Here is a 20,310-nt window from a genome sequence, read left to right as displayed (position 1 = left end):
TGTCAAAGGTGGTCAGTGAATTCAACCTTTATTTCATGCTTCGATTGAGACAACCTGCAGCAAGATCCTGCATGTCATTACATTTTTAAAGACTGTTAGGAGTGGAGGATATGCTGCGACTTGTGGACATTTTATGCATGAAGTACCACGAGCACAGCAACAGTATTATTTACCCTAGAAACAGGCCGCTGGTAACGTGGACTTTCTGGAAAGGAACTTGGATAGCAATTTTCAAAAGCTATCTGTTGATATTGGCCTTTTTAATGTTTTGGAAAAGTGTTGATTTCTAACGCATGATAAACAACCTAAATTTAACCGCGGTACTTGGTGTTAGCGAGTTGTTTTCACGACAGAACCGTTTTCTGTTTTGTTGGGAACGAAAGAAATATGGAGTCAGGGGGAGCACCACTGAACGATCAAAGGGAGCAGACATCGATCTGCTTCAAGGCCTTTATGCTAAAAAATAGTACAAAAAGTAACCTCAACCTGTGAGTATTTGTATGATTGCAATAGTGGATGGGTGATGCTAGTGTGTAAGTAAAGTATGACACTCTTCTCCAACCTTTCCAGCTATGACCATTTGGCACGGGTACTGACCAAGGTGATGGATGAGCGCCCAGAAAATGTGGTTGACGTAATTGAAGACATGAGCCATGAGGTGAAGCGGGGATTGCTGCTGGACAAGCAGAGCACATTGAGAGACATACCTCTGTCGCCTGCTGCACAGCTCCTGGCTGAGCAGCAGATGTTGCTGTTTTCATGGGGAGGGGGTGATGATGGTGACCAAGAGGTAAGGTGGCCAGGGCTGCGTTCAGTACCAAAAATGTAATAGAACGTTCAATTGAACGGAAACGCTGCAGTACTGAATGACCTGTGGAAAAACAAACACACAATATATACAAAAAGTATGTGGACACCCCTTCAAATTAGTGGATTCAGCTATTTCAGCCACACCCGTTGCTGACAGGTGTATAAATTTGAGCACACCGCCATGCAATCTCCATAGACCAAACATTGGCAGTAGAATGGCCCGTATTGAAGAGCTCAGTGAATTTCAACGTGGCACCGTCATAGGATGCCACCTTTCCAACAAGTCAGTTTGTCTAATATCTGCCCTGCTAGAGCTGCCCCGGTCAACTGTAAGTGCTGTTATTGCGAAGTGGAAACGTCTAGGAGCAACAACGGCTCAGCCGTGAAGTGGTAGGCTACGCAAGCTCACAGAACGGGACCGCCGAGTGCTGAAGCGCGTCTGTCCTCGGTTGCAACACTCACTACCGAGTTCCAAACTGCCTCTGGAAGCAACGAAAGCACAAGAACTGTTCGTCGGGAGCTTCATGAAATGGGTTTCCAAGGCCGAGCAGCCACACACATGCACAATGCCAAGCGTCGGCTGGAGTGATGTAAAGCTCACCGCCATTGGACTCTAGAGCAGTGGAAACGTGTTCTCTGGAGTGATGAGTCACGCTTCACCATCTGACAGTCTGACGGACGAATCTGGGTTTGGAGGATTCCAGGAGAACGCTACCTGCCTGAATGCATAGTGCCAACTGTGAAGTTTGTTGGAGGAGGAATAATGTTCTGGGGCTGTTTTTCATTGTTCTGGCTAAGCCCCTTAGTTCCAGTGAAGGGAAATCTTAACGCTACAGCATACATTGACATTCTAGACGATTCTGTGCTTCCAACTTTGTGGCAACAGTTTGGGGAAGGCCCTTTCCTATTTCAGCATGACAATGCCCCCGTGCACAAAGCGAGGTCCATACAGAAATGGTTTGTTGAGATCGGTGTGGAAGAACTTGACTGGCCTGCACATAGCCCTGACCTCAACCCCATCAAACACCTTTGGGATGAATTGGAACTCCGACTGCGAGCCAGGCCTAATTGCCCAACACAGCCAGACCTCACTAATGCTCTTGTGGCTGAATGGAAGCAAGTTCCCACAGCAATGTTCCAACATCTAGTGGTAAGCCTTCCCAGAAGAGTGGAGGCTGTTATAGCAGCAAAGGCGAGTACCAACTCTATATTAATGCCCATGATTTTGGAATGAGATGTTCAATGAGCAGGTGACCACATACTTTTGGTCATGTAGTGTATCTCAAAGTCTGTTCAGGAACGTTTTTGGGAAAACGTGTTGTTCAGCAAACTGATCGCACTATTTACCACAGCCACAACGTCTAGATTGTAAAAATTCATTGGGGGGGAAAAATGTACTTTTTGGTCTTAATTTAAGGTTAGGGTTAGGCACAAGGCTAGCAGTGGGGTTAGGTTTAAAATGAGATTTTAAGAAGATACATTTTAGAAATATCTCTTTGTGACTGTGGTAACCAGTGACGACCCCGATTTAGGTGTCCTGTCTAGAGCTGTCCCCGGAAATGTCCCTGGTTAGTCCTCAGAAAGAAAAAAGCAACTCTGAAGTTAAATTGAGGCTGATATAGCCAGCCTATCAATAATAAAACGCTGTATTCGCATGTAAAAATGATGTATATCCCTGGCGGCACTTTATGAGCTAAACTGGCCGATACGCACCACCAACAACAACACAAAAAAACTCACATAATTCTGTCAAAAAATAATGACAATTTCTCTCAAACAGTGGCATATGGGCCGCAAAATATTTATCTTGTCCATTCCCAGCGCGCCTCTCCACGGTGCTGTTGGAGAGATGCATCGCTGCAGCGCTCCACCAACGTTCCTTAAAGAATCGCATCTAAAAATCTAACATAAATCATGTAGCAGATATAGGATATGGTAGAATTAGTTTGTGACCTTTTCATTAGTCTACAGGCTGTACAGATGGAAATTCATAAAATTAAATTTCGGGCAACACTACACCTCAGTAAGCACGGCCGGGCGACGCCTTTCGGATGTCTTTTTTGGTGCAGTTAGGGACAGGTCTTGATTTCCACATCCACAGACATTGGTTTTTGGTCCGGTCCGGAACAAATCTGAACCAGTCATAGACGTCGATGTTTGGTTCAGATTTGGTGTGGTCCAGACTGGCCTTTATTTCAATTCCCACAGGTCATTGATTTTTGGTTCGGTCTGGACCAAATCTGAACCAGACATTGACCAATCATAGAGGTCTATTTTTGGTGATTTTGTCCAGTCTGGACTAGCCTTGATTTGGCCCAAACAGATATTATTTTCAACTTTCATTCAGAACCAAACATTTGCCTGATTTAAACATCCGGAAAATACATATTTTCAACATCTGGAAAAAACGTTTTTTTTTTTTACTTTCTTTCAGAACCCAAAACTAACCTGATTTCAACATCCGGAAAATGCGTATTTTTCAACGTCTGAAAAATATGCCTTTTCAACGTAAACATACAGAAAATATATTTTCACCTTTCATTTTGTTTAAAGGGACTATTCTAGTTTTCGGGCAGCATTGGTCTGGCAGAACGGCAAGGACCGGCCCTGATAAGTGCTGTAGTGAAATCTGATAGTAAAATATAGTTCCATTCCATTGATTTTTATATATTTCTGCACAGTGACACCCCTCATTTTCTTTTCCAAAATCAGGTCACTTTACCAAGAGGAGGAACTGCTAAGAAAACAAATTACGATAGTGGTCCTTGCACATTCACTTTACCAAGACTGATCTGGGGACTGAATGAGCAAGTTGTATAGTGTGATCAATAATTATTTCAATGTGTCTATGTCTCATTAGGTAGAAACACCGCTCCCCAATGTGAGTGAAGTTGGCTTCTTACTGGAGCAGGCTGGAGTGGGACTGGGCAGAGAGGAGATGCTGAGGGTTTTCCTGGCACTCAAGCAGTTGGTAAATTCCCAACCACTAGCACGCTGCCGACTCTGGGGTAAAATCCTGGGCACTGAGGGCAACTATCTTGTTGCTGAGGGTGAGTACAGAGATGGGGAGGAGGAGGAGGAAGGGATTCATGAGGAAACAGCGGAAGACGCAGAAGGAGAACCTCGGGATGATGATGAGGAAGCTGAGGTGGTGGAAGTGGTGAGTTACTGAAAAAACCTGTCTGACTGTATGTTGCTTTCATATTACGTTTCTTCTTTTATGAAAAATGTATAATGACTTTTCTTTTTAGATTGATACACTCCCAAGATCCACTTTCAAGCCGCCACCTGTGGTGCCAACGGAGGACAACCGCACAGGTGTGAACAAATTCACTTACTTTGTGTGCAGAGAGCCTGGCCTTCCCTGGATGAGGCTGCCCACTGTCACTCCTACCCAGATTACAGCTGCGCGCCACATCCGCAAATTCTTCACAGGGAGACTGGATGCCCCCATCGTCAGCTATCCTCCTTTCCCTGGCAATGAGGCCAACTATTTGCGAGCCCAAATTGCTCGCATCTCTGCCAGCACACAGGTTAGTCCACTCGGGTTCTACCAGTTTGGAGAGGAGGAAGGTGAGGAGGAAGAGGAGGGAGCCCGAGACAGCTTTGAAGAGAATCCTGACTTTGAGGGTATTCCTGTTCCTGAAATGGCAGAATCTCTATCCACCTGGGTGCATCATGTTCAACATATTCTCCAACAGGTAACGCTGACTCAAAAACATTCATTTTCCTGTGTGATTTTGATCAGCAATTTTCAGGTATACTCCAGACCATTTTTTTTTTGCCCTGTAAATTATCATATGGCCTATCCTAGGGTCGCTGTGTGTTTTTTGCCCTGTAAATTATCATATGGCCTATCCTAGGGTCGCTGTGTGTTTTTTGCCCTGTAAATTATCATATGGCCTATCCTAGGGTCGCTGTGTGTTTTTTGCCCTGTAAATTATCATATGGCCTATCCTAGGGTCGCTGTGTGTTTTTTGCCCTGTAAATTATCATATGGCCTATCCTAGGGTCGCTGTGTGTTTTTTGCCCTGTAAATTATCATATGGCCTATCCTAGGGTCGCTGTGTGTTTTTTGCCCTGTAAATTATCATATGGCCTATCCTAGGGTCGCTGTGTGTTTTTTGCCCTGTAAATTATCATATGGCCTATCCTAGGGTCGCTGTGTGTTTTTTGCCCTGTAAATTATCATATGGCCTATCCTAGGGTCGCTGTGTGTTTTTTGCCCTGTAAATTATCATATGGCCTATCCTAGGGTCGCTGTGTTTTTTGCCCTGTAAATTATCATATGGCCTATCCTATGGTCGCTGTGTGTTTTTTGCCCTGTAAATTATCATATGGCCTATCCTAGGGTCGCTGTGTTTTTTGCCCTGTAAATTATCATATGGCCTATCCTAGGGTCGCTGTGTGTTTTTTGCCCTGTAAATTATCATATGGCCTATCCTAGGGTCGCTGTGTGTTTTTTGCCCTGTAAATTATCATATGGCCTATCCTAGGGTCGCTGTGTGTTTTTTGCCCTGTAAATTATCATATGGCCTATCCTAGGGTCGCTGTGTGTTTTTTGCCCTGTAAATTATCATATGGCCTATCCTAGGGTCGCTGTGTGTTTTTTGCCCTGTAAATTATCATATGGCCTATCCTAGGGTCTCTGTGTGTTTTTTGCCCTGTAAATTATCATATGGCCTATCCTAGGGTCGCTGTGTGTTTTTTGCCCTGTAAATTATCATATGGCCTATCCTAGGGTCGCTGTGTGTTTTTTGCCCTGTAAATTATCATATGGCCTATCCTAGGGTCGCTGTGTGTTTTTTGCCCTGTAAATTATCATATGGCCTATCCTAGGGTCGCTGTGTGTGGGTGAACCTGGCCGAGAAGCCTGAGGATGACTTTGAGGAGGAAGCAGATGAAGAGGTGAAGGAGGAGGCTGAGGAGCCTGAGCCAGAGGTGGGCCCCCCCCTCCTCACACCACTCTCTAAGGATGCAGGTCAGTCTATTCTAGTCTGTGTTGGCCTACGATAAGGTGAAGAGACATTTTCACTCGATTCTGGTAGCATGCTGTCTGTTATAAAACATTTTAATGTATTAAACAAATTTTGACTGTTTGCTTGTATGTGCGTTTTAGAGATTACCACCACCCCTCCCTGGAGCTCCAAGATGTCCTCCACCCTCATCTCTCAATTTGCTATTGCAGTGCTACGCTCCAACCTCTGGCCAGGGGCTTATGCTTATGCCAGTGGAAAGTAAGTTTGGGTTCTTTATTTTCTGAATGTTATTCAGGGAATGTTTTGGTATGTTGTTGTAACTGTGGCATAGACAACATCCCCAATCAAATAAATGTTTTTGTTGTTTCCTAATTTAGGAAGTTTGAGAACATATACTTTGGCTGGGGCCTGAAATTTGCAGGGGAAGCCTGCACCCCAACTTTTCCAACAATGCCCCAGCGAGAATACACCAGCGGGCCAGAGATCACAGAGGCCCTGGACCCTAGTCTGGAGGAAGAGCAGGCCCTGAAAGCAGCCCTAGAGGAGCAGAAGGCTGCCCAAGATGAGACAGAGGGCCTGGGTGGAGATGAAGAGGATGATGATGATTAAGGAAGACTTTGTAGGAAACAGACACTACATTACAAAATTGACTTGACTAAAGCCATAATTTGTCAAGAAAGCACAAATTAAACAATTCGCAAATCAAATGAGGCAGACAATTATATGGATAATGAACTGCTTTTATACATTTACATTTTACATTTAAGTCATTTAGCAGACGCTCTTATCCAGAGCGACTTACATTTTATTGTTTCACTGCAAACTTGCACATCCTTCAATCACAGTCATCTGTAGCTGTGTAATACAGCTGTTTGAGTAATGCATACTTTAATGTACATGTACAACATGTTACCTCTTATTAATCAAGCCAGAAGATAATTGAAAACCAAATGTTTAATCAAGATGTGAAATAAATAAAACATGATTTATTACAGGTTAATCCATGGAATCATCCTAGTTCTGCCAATAGCACTGAGGTAATCCAGCTTCCTGTGTAGGAATTTAAAGAGGTCTCCTTTGGAATGACAACATAAAAATAGTATCTACAGTATAATGAAACAAAATTCAAAATGTTCACAGTTCAGAGATCAATAAATAATGATTAAAAGGGGAAGGAATGGCTGCTAGTAGACCCACTGAAATATTTATACTCATCAACAGAGTTAAAAACATGTGTTCCATCTCTTCCAAAGTCTTAATTCAATATAAGATAGCAACTAAAACATTTTTGGCTGATGAGACTTTGCTATTGTGTAACACAACAGCAGCATAATTGAGCAATGACCAATATATTTAACAGTAGACGCCTCAACTTATGACTAAAACACTGTTTTTAATTAACTAACCAATTTAAGACATATACTGTATGTTCTAGTAGAATATACTGTTGCCTCTGGAAATGTCCAGGTCAGAAATGACCTAAAACCATTAACACTTAAGACAGTTGTGTGGAATTACTATTACAGAAAACAACACAACAGAAAAAACTACAACAAAGTTATTATCCACCTCATTTGGATGGGCTAGCTAGTACAGTAGGCTACACCTTTATCTACCTGGTGCTATTCTACACAGGGTTTAGCCAGTAGTTCTTTGGGGTCTGGGCCAGGACCCTTATTGCTTGACAACACATCACACAGATTGATACGTGGATAGACAGTTATGAAACACTAAAGGGTTCAATGCCTGGTGATTAAAGGATGAAACCACTCAGAGAGAAACATTTAAGATTGGTAAGTTATTCAGGAATGTGATGTGATAGTTTCATGATGATGATTAGTTCTGATGGATTAGTAGAGGGGAGGGGATTAGCGAAGGTCACTCTCGTCATCCTGTATTTGTTTCTTTATCCTCAGTAACATAGTAGTGTTCCACTGATCCAATCTTGAGATGGAGTCAAAGTCCTTCACCTGTTAAGAGAAGTAGAAATGGTTTAATAGACAAACATAATTCAGTTTAGAGGTCGAACGATTATCATTTTTCAATGCCGATACTGATTATTGGAGGACCAAAAAAAGCCGATTGATCGGCTGATTTTTATTTATTTGTAATAATGACAATTACAACAATACTGAATGAACACTTTTATTTTAACTTAATATAATACATCAATCAAATCAATTTAGCCTCAAATAAATAATGAAACATGTTCAATTTGGTTTAAATAATGCAAAAACAAAGTGTTGGAGAAGAAAGTAAAAGTGCAATATGTGCCATGTAAAAAAGCTAACGTTTAAGTTCCTTGCTCAGAACATATGAAAGCTGGTGGTTCCTTTTAACATGAATCTTCAACATTCCCAGGTAAGAAGTTTTAGGTTGAGGTTATTGTAGGACTATTTCTCTCTATACCATTTGTATTTCATATACCTTTGACTATTGGATGTTCTTATAGGCACTATAGTATTGCCAGTGTAACAGTATAGCTTCCGTCCCTCTCCTCGCCCCTACCTGGGCTCGAACCAGGAACACATCGAAAAAAGCCACCCTCGAAGCATCGTTACTCATCGCTCCTTGCAAAGCAAGGGGAACAACTACTCCAAGTCTCAGAGCGAGTGACGTTTGAAACGCTATTAGCGCGCACCCCGCTAACTAGCTAGCCATTTCACATCGGTTACACCAGCCTAATCTCGGGAGTTAATAGCCTTGAAGTCATAAACAGAGCTGTGCTTGAAGCATTGCGAAGAGCTGCTGGCAAACGCACGAAAGTGCTGTTTGAATGAATGCTTACGAGCCTGCTGCTGCCTACCACCACTCAGTCAGACTGCTCTATCAAATATCAAATCATAGACTTAATTATAACACACAGAAATACGAGCCTTAGGTCATTAATATGGTCAAATCCGGAAACTATCATTTCGAAAATAAAACTTTTATTCTTTCAGTGAAATACGGAACCGTTCCGTATTTTATCTAACGGGTGGCATCCATAAGTCTAAATATTCCTGTTAACATTGAAGGTTGTGCAATGTATGTCATAATTACGTAAAATTCTGGCAAATTAGTTCGCAACGAGCCAGGCGGCCCAAACTGTTGCATATACCCGGACTCTGCGTACAGTGAACGCAAGTGAAGTGACACAATTTCCCTAGTTTAATATTGCCTGCTAACATGAATTTCTTTTAACTAAATATGCAGGTTTAAAAATATATACTTCTGTGTATTGATTTTAAGAAAGGCATTGATGTTTATGGTTAGGTACATGTGCTTTTGTTAAATCATCCCCCGTTTGGCAAAGTAGGCTGTCTTTGTTAGGAAGAAATGGTCTTCACAGTTCGCAACGAGCCAGGCGGCCCAAACTGCTGCATATACCCTGACTCTGTTGCACAGAACGCAAGAGAAGTGACACAATTTCCCTAGTTAATATAAATTCATGTTAGCAGGCAATATTAACTAAATACGGAGGTCTAAAAATATATACTTGTGTATTGATTTTAAGAAAGGCGCTTTTTTCGCGAATGCGCTTGATAACTTCTCTTGGGTAGGGGGCAGTATTTTCACGTCCGGATAAAAAAAACGTACCCGATTTAATCTGGTTATTACTCCTGCCCAGAAACTAGAATATGCATATAATTGTTTGATTTGGATAGAAAACACCCTAAAGTTTCTAAAACTGTTTGAATGGTGTCTGAGTATAACAGAACTCATATGGCAGGCCAAAACCTGAGAAGATTCTATACAGGAAGTGCCCTCTCTGACCATTTCTTGGCCTTCTATAGCCTCTTTATCGAAAACAGAGGATCTCTGCTGTAACGTGACATTTTCTAAGGCTCCCATAGGCTCTCAGAAGGCGCCAGAACGGGAAATGATTACTCTGCAGTCCCTGGCTGAAAAACAGTAGCGCATTTGGATAGTGGTCGATCTGAGAACAATGACACGGATGCGCACGTGAAGACACCGTTTTCTTCTTTCAGTCTTTGAACGAAAACAATGTCTCCCGGTCGCAATATTATCGCTATTTTACGAGAAAAATCGCATAAAAATTTATTTTAAACAGCGTTTGACATGCTTCGAAGTACGGTAATGGAATATTTTGAATTTTTTTGTCACGACATGCGCCCGCGCGTCACCCTTCGGATAGGGACCTGAACGCACGGACAAAACAGAGGATATTTGAACATAACTATGGATTATTTGGAACCAAAACAACATTGGGTGATGAAGTAGAAGTCCTGGGAGTGCATTCTGACGAAGAACAGCAAAGGTAATCCAATTTTTCTTATAGTAATTCTGAGTTTAGTGAACGCCAAACTTGGTGGGTGTCAAATTAGCTAGCCCGTGATGGCGTGCTATCTACTCAGAATATTGCAAAATGTGCTTTTGCCGAAAAGCTATTTTAAAATCTGACACCGCGATTGCATAAAGGAGTTCTGTATCTATAATTCTTAAAATAATTGTTATGTTTTTTGTGAACGTTTATCGTGAGTAATTTAGTAAATTCACCGGAAGTTTTCGGTATGTTTGCTAGTTCTGAACGTCACATGCTAATGTAAAAAGCTGTTTTTTTATATAAATATGAACTTGATTGAACAAAACATGCATGTATTGTATAACATAATGTCCTAGGAGTGTCATCTGATGAAGATCATCAAAGGTTAGTGCTGCATTTAGCTGTGGTTTTGTTTTTTGTGACATTATATGCTAGCTTGAAAAATGGGTGTGTGATTATTTCTGGCTGGGTACTCTCCTGACATAATCTAATGTTTTGCTTTCGTTGTAAAGCCTTTTTGAAATCGGATAATGTGGTTAGATTAACGAGAGTCTTGTCTTTAAAATGGTGTAAAATAGTCATATGTTTGAGAAATTGAAGTTATAGCATTTTTAAGGTTTTTGAATATCACGCCACTCGATTCCACTGGCTGTTGACTAGGTGGGACGATTTCGTCCCACATACGCGAGAGAGGTTAAAAATCACCCGTTTGGCGAAGTAGGCTATGATTCTATGATAAATTAACAGGCACCGCATCGATTATATGCAACACAGGACAAGCTAGATAAACTAGTAATATCGTCAACCATGTGTAGTTAACTAGTGATTATGTTAAGATTGATTGTTTTTTATAAGATAAGTTTAATGCTAGCTAGCAACTTATCTTGGCTCCTTGCTGCACTTGCATAACAGGTAGTCAGCCTGCCACCCAGTCTCCTCGTGGAATGCAATGTAATCGGCCATGATCGGTGTCCAAAAATGACGATCACCGATTGTTATGAAAACTTGAAATCGGCCCTAATTAATCGATCATTCCGATTAATCAGTCGACCTCTAATTCAGTTATCATGGAATGGCAAGTATAAGAAAAACCTACCGCATCAGTGAATGCGTCAACATCCTGCTCCTCATATGCATCTAGAAGTTTCTGTTAAAATAAGCATAAAGACATGTATTGTATACAATACAACACTCAGGAAATGCCATGTTTAATTTTTGGTTTCTACTACAAATAACCATAAATGTTCAATAAATGATCAACTCAGATAAAAAGCCATTTAAAGAGCTGTTTAACTTTGAAACACAATAGACTTACCTTAATCAGTTTGCATTCTCTAGCGTCTGAGAAGGCTGGAAACATATCCTCATATCTCTGTACAGACAGCTGTTGGTAGACAAGAGATATGAACAGGGTCAAAACTAGTACATAGAGGCTGTGTGATGTAGGTATACAGAAATAAAAGGCTCACCCTTGCATTAAGCATGTCCACACAGAAGTGACACAGAGCTGCTTTGAAGAAGTGGTCTTTAGCGCCATACTTCAACAGGACGCTGTCCATTGCATATGTTCCGATCTAGGAATTACACAAAACAAACTCATAATAAGGTAATTGGGAAAGCCCACTAAGTTAATTGGTGATTTAAATCACCATAATATACAGTGCATTCGGAAAGTATTCCGACCCCTTGACTTTTTCCACATTTTGTTACGTTCCAGCCTTATTCTAAAATGGATTAAAAAAATCTCAATCTATGCACAACACCCCATAATGACAAAGCAAAAACAGGTTTAGATTTATTTGCAAATGTATAACAAATATATCACCTTTACATAAGCATTCAGACCCTTTAAATCAGTACTTTGTTTGTTGAGGCACCTTTGGCAGCAATTACAGTCTCGAGTTTTCTTGGGTATGACACTACAAGCTTGGAACACCTGTATTTGGGGAGTTTCTCCCATTCTTCTCTGCAGAGCAGAGAAGGTTGGATGGGGAACATCGCAGGTCTCTCCAGAGATGTTCGCTCGGGTTCAAGTACGGCCTCTGGCTGGGCTACTCAAGGACATTCAGAGACTTGTCCCGAAGCCACTCCTGTGTTGTCTTGGCTGGGTGCTAAGGTTTGTTTTCCTGTTGGAAGGTGAACCGTCCCCGCAGTCCCTGCCGCTGAAAAACATCCTCACAGCATGATGCTGCCACCACCATGCTTTGCCGTAGGGATGGTGCCAGGTTTCCTCCAGACGCGACGCTTGGCATTCAGGCCAAAGAGTTCAATCTTGGTTTCATCAGACAGCTTTGATAGGCAATATAATGGGGGGGGGGGGGGCTGCCGTTTTACGGGCTCCTAACCAAAATGAGCTATTTCTGTATTTTCACATTGTTTGTAACTCATTTTGTACACAATGTTGATGCTGCCATCTCTTATGACCGAAAAGAGCTTCTGGACATCAGAACAGCGATTCCTCACCTCGAACTGGACAAAGATAATTTTCTTTAATGAGTCCGATGTGATGGATATACTGCTTTGTCAACACAAGGACCAAATCCCCATCATCAGCGTGAAGAAAAGATGGAGGAGGGTGGGGTGCCTTGTAAGAATTCGCAGACGAGTGGGTAAACCACCACTTCCCTCCGTATTATTGGCCAACGTGCCATCATTGGAAAACAAACTGGGCGATCTACAATTAAGACTATCCTACCAACCGGACATTACAAAAAAAAAAAACTGTAAAATATTACGTTTTACCGAGACGTGGCTGAACAACGACATCGTCAGGACAGAGCATCTACGCTACCGGTCAAAAGTTTTATAACACTTACTCATTCATGGGTTTTTCTTTATTTTGACTATTTTCTACATTGTAGAATAATTGTGAAGACATCAAAACTATGAAATCATGTAGTACCCAAAAAAGTGTTATATAAATCAAAATACATTTTCTATTTGAGATTCTTCAAATAGCCACCCTTGCCTTGACAGCTTCGCACACTCTTGGCATTCTCTCAACAAGCTTCACCTGGAATACTTTTCCAACAGTCTTGGAGTTCCCACATATGCTGAGTACTTGTTGGCTGCTTTTCCTTAACTCTGCGGTCTGACTCATTCCAAAGCATCTCAATTTGGTTGAGGTCGGGGAATTGCGGAGTCCAGGTCATCCGATGCAGCACTCCATCACTCTCCTTCTTGGTAAAATAGCCCTTACACAGCCTGGAGGTGTGTTGGGTCATTGTCCTGTTGAAGAATGAATGATCGTACCACTAAGCCCAAACCGGATGGCGTGTCGCTGCAGAATGCTGTGGTAGCCATGCTGGTTAAGCGTGCCTTGAATTCTAAATAAATCACAGACCGTGTCACCAGCAAAGCACCCCCACACCATAACACCACCTCCTCCTCCATGCTTAAGGGTGGGAACCACACATGCGGAGATCATTCGTTCACCCACACCGTCTCACAAAGACACAGCGGTTAGAACCAAAAATCTCCAATTTGGACTCCAGACCAAAGGGACAAATTTCCACCGGTCTAATGTCCATTGCTCGTAATACTTGGCCCAAGCAAGTCTTTCCTTCTTATTGGTGTCCTTTAGTAGTGGTTTCTTTGCAGTAATTCGACCATGAAGGCCTAATTCACACAGTCTCCTATGAACAGTTGATGTTGAGATGCGTCTGTTACTTGAACTCTGAAGCATTTATTTGGGCTGCAATTTCTGAGGCTGGTAACTCTAACGAACTTATCCTCTGCAGCAGAAGTAACTCTGGGTCTTCCATTCCTGTGGCGGTCCTCATGAGAGCCAGTTTCATCATAGCGCTTGATGGTTTTTGAGACTGCACTTGAAGAAACGTTCAAAGGAATGATGGACTGTCATTTCTCTTTGCTTATTTGAGCTGTTCTTGCCATAATATGGACTTATATGGAATATGTATTGGAATATGTATTTTCCCAAATAGAGCTATCTTCTGTATACCCCCCATACCTTGTCACAACAACTGATTGGCTCAAACGCATTAAGAAGGAAAGCAATTCCACAAATTAACTTTTAAGAAGGCACACCTGTTAATTGAAATGCATTCCAGGTGACTACCTCATGAAGCTGGTCGAGAGAAATGCCAAGAGTGTGCAAAGCTGTCATCAAGGCAAAGGGTGGCTATTTGAAGAATATCAAAATGATTTGATTTGTTTAACACTTTTTGTGGTTACAACATGATTCCATATGTGTTATTTCATATTTTTGATGTCTTCACAATTACTCTACAATGTAGAAAATAGTCAAATAAAGAAAAACCCTTGAATGAAAAATACCTCATGATAAGCACCATCTACCAAGAGTTCTTATCTATATTATTCGTAGCCGTCTTAACCACCACAAACCGATGCTGGCACTAAGACCGCACTCAACGAGCTGAATAAGGCCATAAGCAAACAAGAAAATGCTCATCCAGAAGTGGCGCTCCTAGTGGCCGGGGACTTTAATGCAGGCATACTTAAATCAGTTTTAACTCATTTCTACCAGCATGTCACATGTGCAGCCAGAGGGGGGGAAAACAACAACTCTAGACCCCCTTTACTCCACACACTGAGACATATACAAAGCTCTCCCTTGCCCTCCATTTGGCAAATCTGACCATAATTCTATCCTCCTGATTCCAGCTTACGAGCAAAAACTAAAGCAGGAATTACCAGTGACTCACTCAAAATGGAAGTGGTCCGATGATGCGGATTCTACGCTACAGGACTGTTTTGCTAGCAGACTGGAATATGTTCCAGGATTCATTCAATGGCATTGAGGAATATACCACCTCAGTCACCGGCTTCATCAATAAGTACATCGACGTCGTCCCACAGTGACTGTACTATGTACATGTCCCAACCAGAAGCAATGGATTACAGACAACATCCGCACTGAGCTGAAGGCTAGAGCTGCCGCTTTCAAGGAGCGGGACACTAATCCAGACGCTTATAAAGAAATCCCGCTATACCCTCAGACGAACCATCAAACAGGCAAAGTGTCAACACAGGACAAAGATTGAATCCTACTACAACGGCTCTGACGCTCATCGGATGTGGCAGGGCTTGAAAAATATTACGGACTACAAAGGGAAACCCAGCAGCGAGCTGCCCAGTGATGCGAGCCTACCAGACAAGCTAAATGCCTTGTATGCTCGCTTCAAAGCAAGCAACACTGAGGCATGCATGAGAGCACCAGATGTTCCAGAAGACTGTGTGATCACGCTCTCCGTAGCCGATGTGAGTAAGACCTTTAAAACAGGTCATCATTCACAAAGCCGAGGGCCAGATGGATTACCAGGATGTGTACTCAAAGCATGCGCGGACCAACTGTCAAGTGTCTTCACCGACATTTTCAACCTCTCCCTGTCTAAGTCTGTAATACCTACATGTTTCAAACAGACCACCATAATCCCTGTACCCAAGAAAGCGAATGTAACCTGCCTAAATTATTACCGCCAGTAGCACTCAAGTCGGTAGCCATGAAGTCCTTTGAAAGGCTGGTCATGGCTCACATCAACACCATCATGCCGGAAACAGAAGACCCACTCCAATTCGCATACTGCCCCAACAGATCCACAGATGAAGCAATCTCTATTGCATGTCACACTGTCCTTTCCCACTTGGACAAAAGGAACACCTTTTGTGAGAATGCTGTTCATTGACTACAGCTCAACACCATAGTACCCACAAAGATAGATAATCATTAAGCTAAGGACCCTGGGACTAAGCACCTCCCTCTGCAACTAGATCCTGGACTTCCTGATGGGCTGCCCCCAGGTGGTAAGGGTAGGCAACAACACATCTGCCACACTAATCCTCAACACGGGACCCCTCAGGGGTGCGTGCTTAGTCCCCTCCTGTACGCCCTGTTCACCCACAACTGCATGGCCAAGCACGACTCCAACACCATCATTAAGTTTGCTGACGACACAACAGCCTGATCAACGACAATGATGAGACAGCCTATAGGGAGGAAGTCAGACCTGGCAGTCTGGTGCCAGGACAACAACCTCTCCCTCAATGTGAGCAAGATAAAGGAGCTGAAAGTGGAAAAGAAGGGCCGAAGGGCAAATTAATTTATAACATTTTTGACATGTGTTTTTCTGGATTTTTTTGTTATTCTGTCTCTCACTGTTAAAATAAACCTACCATTAAAATTATAGACTGATCATTTCTTTGTCTGTGGGCAAACGTACAAAATCAGCAGGGGATCAAATACTTTTTTCCCTCACTGTAGCCTCAATATTGTTATGTAATTTTCTTGTGCTACTTTATTTTTTTATTTTTTTTAATTCACTTTAGTTTATTTAGTAAATATTTTCTTAACTCTATTTCTTGAACTGCATTGTTGGTTAAGGGCTTGTAAGTAAGCATTTCACGGTAAGGTTGTATTCGGTGCATATAACAAATACAATTTGATTTGATCTTGTTTCTCATGGTGTGAGTCCTTTAGGTGCCTTTTGGCAAACTCCAAGCAGACTGTCATGTGCCTTTTACTGAGGAGTGGTTTCCGTCTGGCCACTACCATAAAGGTGGAGTACTGCACAGATGGTTGTCCTTCTGGAAGGTTCTCCCATCTCCACAGAGGAACTCTGGAGCTCTGTCAGACCAAGACCATTCTCCCACAATTGCTCAGTTTTCCCGGGCGGCCAGCTCTAGGAAGATTCTTGGTGGTTACAAACATCTTCCATTTAAGAATGATGGAGGCCACTGTGTTCATGGGGGCCTTCAATGCTGCAGAAATATTTTGCTACCCTTCCCCAGATCTGTGCCACGACACAATCCTCTCTCAGAGCTCTACAGACAATTCCTTTGACCTCATGGCTTGGTTTTTGCTCTGACATGCAATGTCAACTGTGGGACTTTATATAGACAGGTGTGTGCCTTTCCAAATCATGACCAATCAATTGAATTTACCACAGGTGGACTCCAAGTTGTAGAAACATCTCAAGGATGATCAATAGAAACAGGATGCACCTGAGCTCAATTTCAAGTCTCATAGCAAAGGGTCTGAATACTTATGTAAATAAAGTATTTCTAAAAACCTGTTTTCACTTTGTTATTATGGGGTATTGTGTGTAGATTGATGAGGGGAAAAAACTATTGAATACATTTTAGAATAAGGCTGTAACGTAACAAAATGTGGAAAAAGTCAAGGGGTCTAAATACTTTCTGAATGCAATGTACATGAGTTAATACACACCTGTTCATAAATGTCAATGGCTTTCTGGTACTGTTCCAGTTGGGCAGTGTAGGTAGCAACTTTCAGAAGGCATTTATTTGCAGCACTACAATTAGATTGGCAAGTAAATAATCAGTTCAAAAGACATTTACACAACACCAAGAGAAAAGTATGAAAATTGGGATGGAATACACCAGTAAATCCCATAAGGGATTATGCAAGAACGTTAAAATACCTCTTTGACTCTTCCCCTTTGTAGTAATCTGCTGCCTGTTCATAGTGACAAATGGCCTGTGGATAAAAAATTCACATTTACTTTTCATGGCCTCTCATTGATATCAAAGGCTGAAATATGTGCGAAAGATCTATGAAAACAGTACATCCAGGCTGTATCACACCCGGCCGTGACTGGGAGTCCCATAGGGCAGCGCACAATTGGCCCAGCATCGTCCGGGTTTGGCAGGTGTAGGCTGTCATTGTAAATAAGAATTTGTTCTTAACTGACGTGCCTAGTTAAATAAAGGTGAAATAAATAAAAAATATATAAAATACATTACAGGATACCACATTCTCTATTAGGCTCTTGTGAGTGACTGGCCTTATCAACATCTAATAGCTCACTCTCGTAGATCTCAGCAATAGATATGTGGTGTTTGGCTGCGATGGTGAAACGGCCCTGCAGACAAGAAGAGGTGAAATAATAATCAACACACCATACAACCAGTGCTCCTGAACACTAGGCACAATTGTCTATCATTGAGCAGGCTTGAGATTTACTTCTTTATTATTACACTGTGTAGTGAATGCAGAAATACTCCCAGCTTCTCACCATGTCTGTGTAAATGTCAATGGCTTGGTTCAGGCAGTTGATGGCCTCTGTGGAGATAAAAAGTACATTCAATTAGAAACCCCAAATTACATTATAATAGGGCATATACAGTGGCATATATTCTCAACCCTTGAGAATATAATAACATGTGTGTGTATATATATATATATCTGTCCCATAACCCAATAATGTTGATAATGCAACTGTAATCTTTTTCAGAGTGTAAAGTAAAACAGGATGTACCCTGTGGGTCTGCTTTTTTGAAAGCATTGCCTGCATCAAGGAAATTGATGGCTCCATCGAGTTTGTTGTCCATCTGCAGATGAAGGTGTGCTGCTTGAGAAAATGCGTTGCCAGCAGCTGGAACAAAATATGAACCAAGATATTATGTTGGTTACACCCCACACACCCCTTGCAGTTCTAAATGTCCACTATTCAATTCTAACCAAATCTTACCACTCCAATTCTTGGCCATTTTGAACATGTTTGCTGCCCTCACATACATGTCACAGGGTTCCTCATACTTGCGGGATGAACCTCTGGAGAAAAAGACAGAAAATATTATTTAGACCTAATACTACATATCACTATCAAAACATGTTGGTCATGACAACGAAGGAACAAGACAAAAAAAAGGTGTTCCCGATATTTTTTCCCCATCCAATTGGAGACAGATTTTTATGCAAATATTTTTAAATCCGTATAAAAACAATATGCCTATTTTCCCAACAGAGATGTTCCCATCAAATTGACTTGTTGCATATACAAGTCTGTGCGTAATGACGTAAAATATATGCAAATAACATATATTTTGCTGTTAAATTCCCATGTACTGAATAAAAAACACAAGTTAAATGGGGTTCCAAACAATATTGCGATATATTGCGAGTGTGCCAACTCTGGTATTGGCACGTGGTTCTAACCAACAGCGCTGTTGGCTAGAGAGCACATATAGCCTACATGATGAGATTATTATTATGGACAAAAGAGCGAGACTATTTTTGTTTGTCAAATGGCAGCCAAACATCGATTACAGCGTCACCAGAATAAGACCCTCGATAGGGCTGTGGGCTGGAGCGCACTTGCCAATAGCAGACTATATAAAGCAAAAAAAAGTGTGATAACCATCAGTAGAGTGGAAAATCCGTTGGAAACCCATTTAACGTGTATGTTTTATTCCGTACATGGGAATTTAACCGCAAAATATATTTTATTTGCACTACGTCATCGCGCACAGCCTTTTATCTGCAACAAATCCAATTTGATGGAAACATCTCTGTTGGGAAAATGCACATATAGTTTTTAATGCGGATTTATGAATAGTAGCATGAAAATCTGTTGCCAATTGGATGTTAACAAAGTTTATGATTAAGAAAGCGGAGGGGGCAAATTATGGGATATTGTCGATATTTAAACTTTTCTTGCAATAAATCTCAAATCATTTTTGTAATATTTAATGTAAATGTAATGTTTTGATGCTAATTTCCTCGTTTGATTCCAAAAACTAGAGAAATTATAGGAAATAAAATCATAATAATATATACGTAGACTATTAAGTATGGAATAAAGATAATTCATAAAGAGAAGCAACAAAAAAGAGATGTTGCAAAACAACTGTAACTCATGAAACAGAAAAGTAACAGAGATATGTGGTCATTATCTTGTTTAAAAACATTTTTTGGGGGGAGGCAAAAAGGAGTTGGCTAAACCACTTAACAGATGGAGCCAGCAAAGTGAAATGACAACACTGTCAGTAGACCACAGATGAATAGGGAATCTGAGTAGACTGTGGCTAAACATTTGGTGTGGGACATTGCTAGTTAGTTAACGTTATCGCCACTGTACATAACGTTATTATTTTAGTGGTTTTTATTGTGTTTCGCAGCTACATACTTTCATGTTAAAATAAATGTATGGGATCTGGAACAAGTGGCGAACGTTAGCTAATACAAAACAAACACGCCAACGACAGCTACCAAAGGTTAGCTAGGCCAGTTTGCGTTTACCCGAACAACGTCCCAAATCCTCGTGAGGATTTCATCTTTTTATCAGCCTCCGCCATGAGAGTCAAAGCCTCCTTCTCTTTCCCGGAGTTATCCATCTTTTTAAACCAAATGATTATTCGTGAGCTCTGAAAATCGTACGCGGTATCCACTGCAGAAAACTGTAAACTCAGTTAAACGTATTTATGTTTAACTACGCGTCACGTCACACTGAAACCGGAAGTGTAAAATCAGGT

At 41.5% G+C, this 20,310-nt stretch overlaps 2 protein-coding genes across 2 annotated transcripts; one reads left to right on the top strand and one right to left on the bottom strand.

The window, feature by feature from the left end:
* The first annotated feature begins 82 nt into the window (after positions 1 to 82).
* LOC115204360 (radial spoke head protein 6 homolog A) lies at positions 83 to 6,786 on the top strand. Its single transcript, XM_029769867.1, has 7 exons — positions 83 to 488; positions 571 to 790; positions 3,671 to 3,970; positions 4,062 to 4,511; positions 5,650 to 5,791; positions 5,930 to 6,047; positions 6,167 to 6,786. Exons 1-7 carry the CDS (start codon positions 388 to 390, stop codon positions 6,396 to 6,398), a joined length of 1,563 nt encoding a protein of 520 aa, XP_029625727.1. The 5' UTR covers positions 83 to 387; the 3' UTR covers positions 6,399 to 6,786.
* napaa (N-ethylmaleimide-sensitive factor attachment protein, alpha a) lies at positions 6,728 to 20,295 on the bottom strand. Its single transcript, XM_029769868.1, has 11 exons — positions 20,078 to 20,295; positions 18,528 to 18,610; positions 18,315 to 18,431; positions 18,072 to 18,118; positions 17,841 to 17,918; positions 17,478 to 17,533; positions 17,264 to 17,348; positions 11,526 to 11,630; positions 11,372 to 11,440; positions 11,153 to 11,203; positions 6,728 to 7,759 (listed from the first exon to the last, which is right to left on the bottom strand). The coding sequence occupies exons 1-11, from the start codon at positions 20,170 to 20,172 to the stop codon at positions 7,658 to 7,660; spliced, it is 888 nt and encodes a 295-aa protein (XP_029625728.1). The 5' UTR covers positions 20,173 to 20,295; the 3' UTR covers positions 6,728 to 7,657.
* Between the last annotated feature and the right edge of the window lie 15 nt (positions 20,296 to 20,310).

Source organism: Salmo trutta, chromosome 12 (assembly GCF_901001165.1).
Source record: "Salmo trutta chromosome 12, fSalTru1.1, whole genome shotgun sequence".
Classification (NCBI taxonomy): domain Eukaryota; kingdom Metazoa; phylum Chordata; class Actinopteri; order Salmoniformes; family Salmonidae; genus Salmo; species Salmo trutta.
Note: the sequence above shows the minus strand (reverse complement) of the source record. Positions and strands in the feature narration are given on the sequence as shown.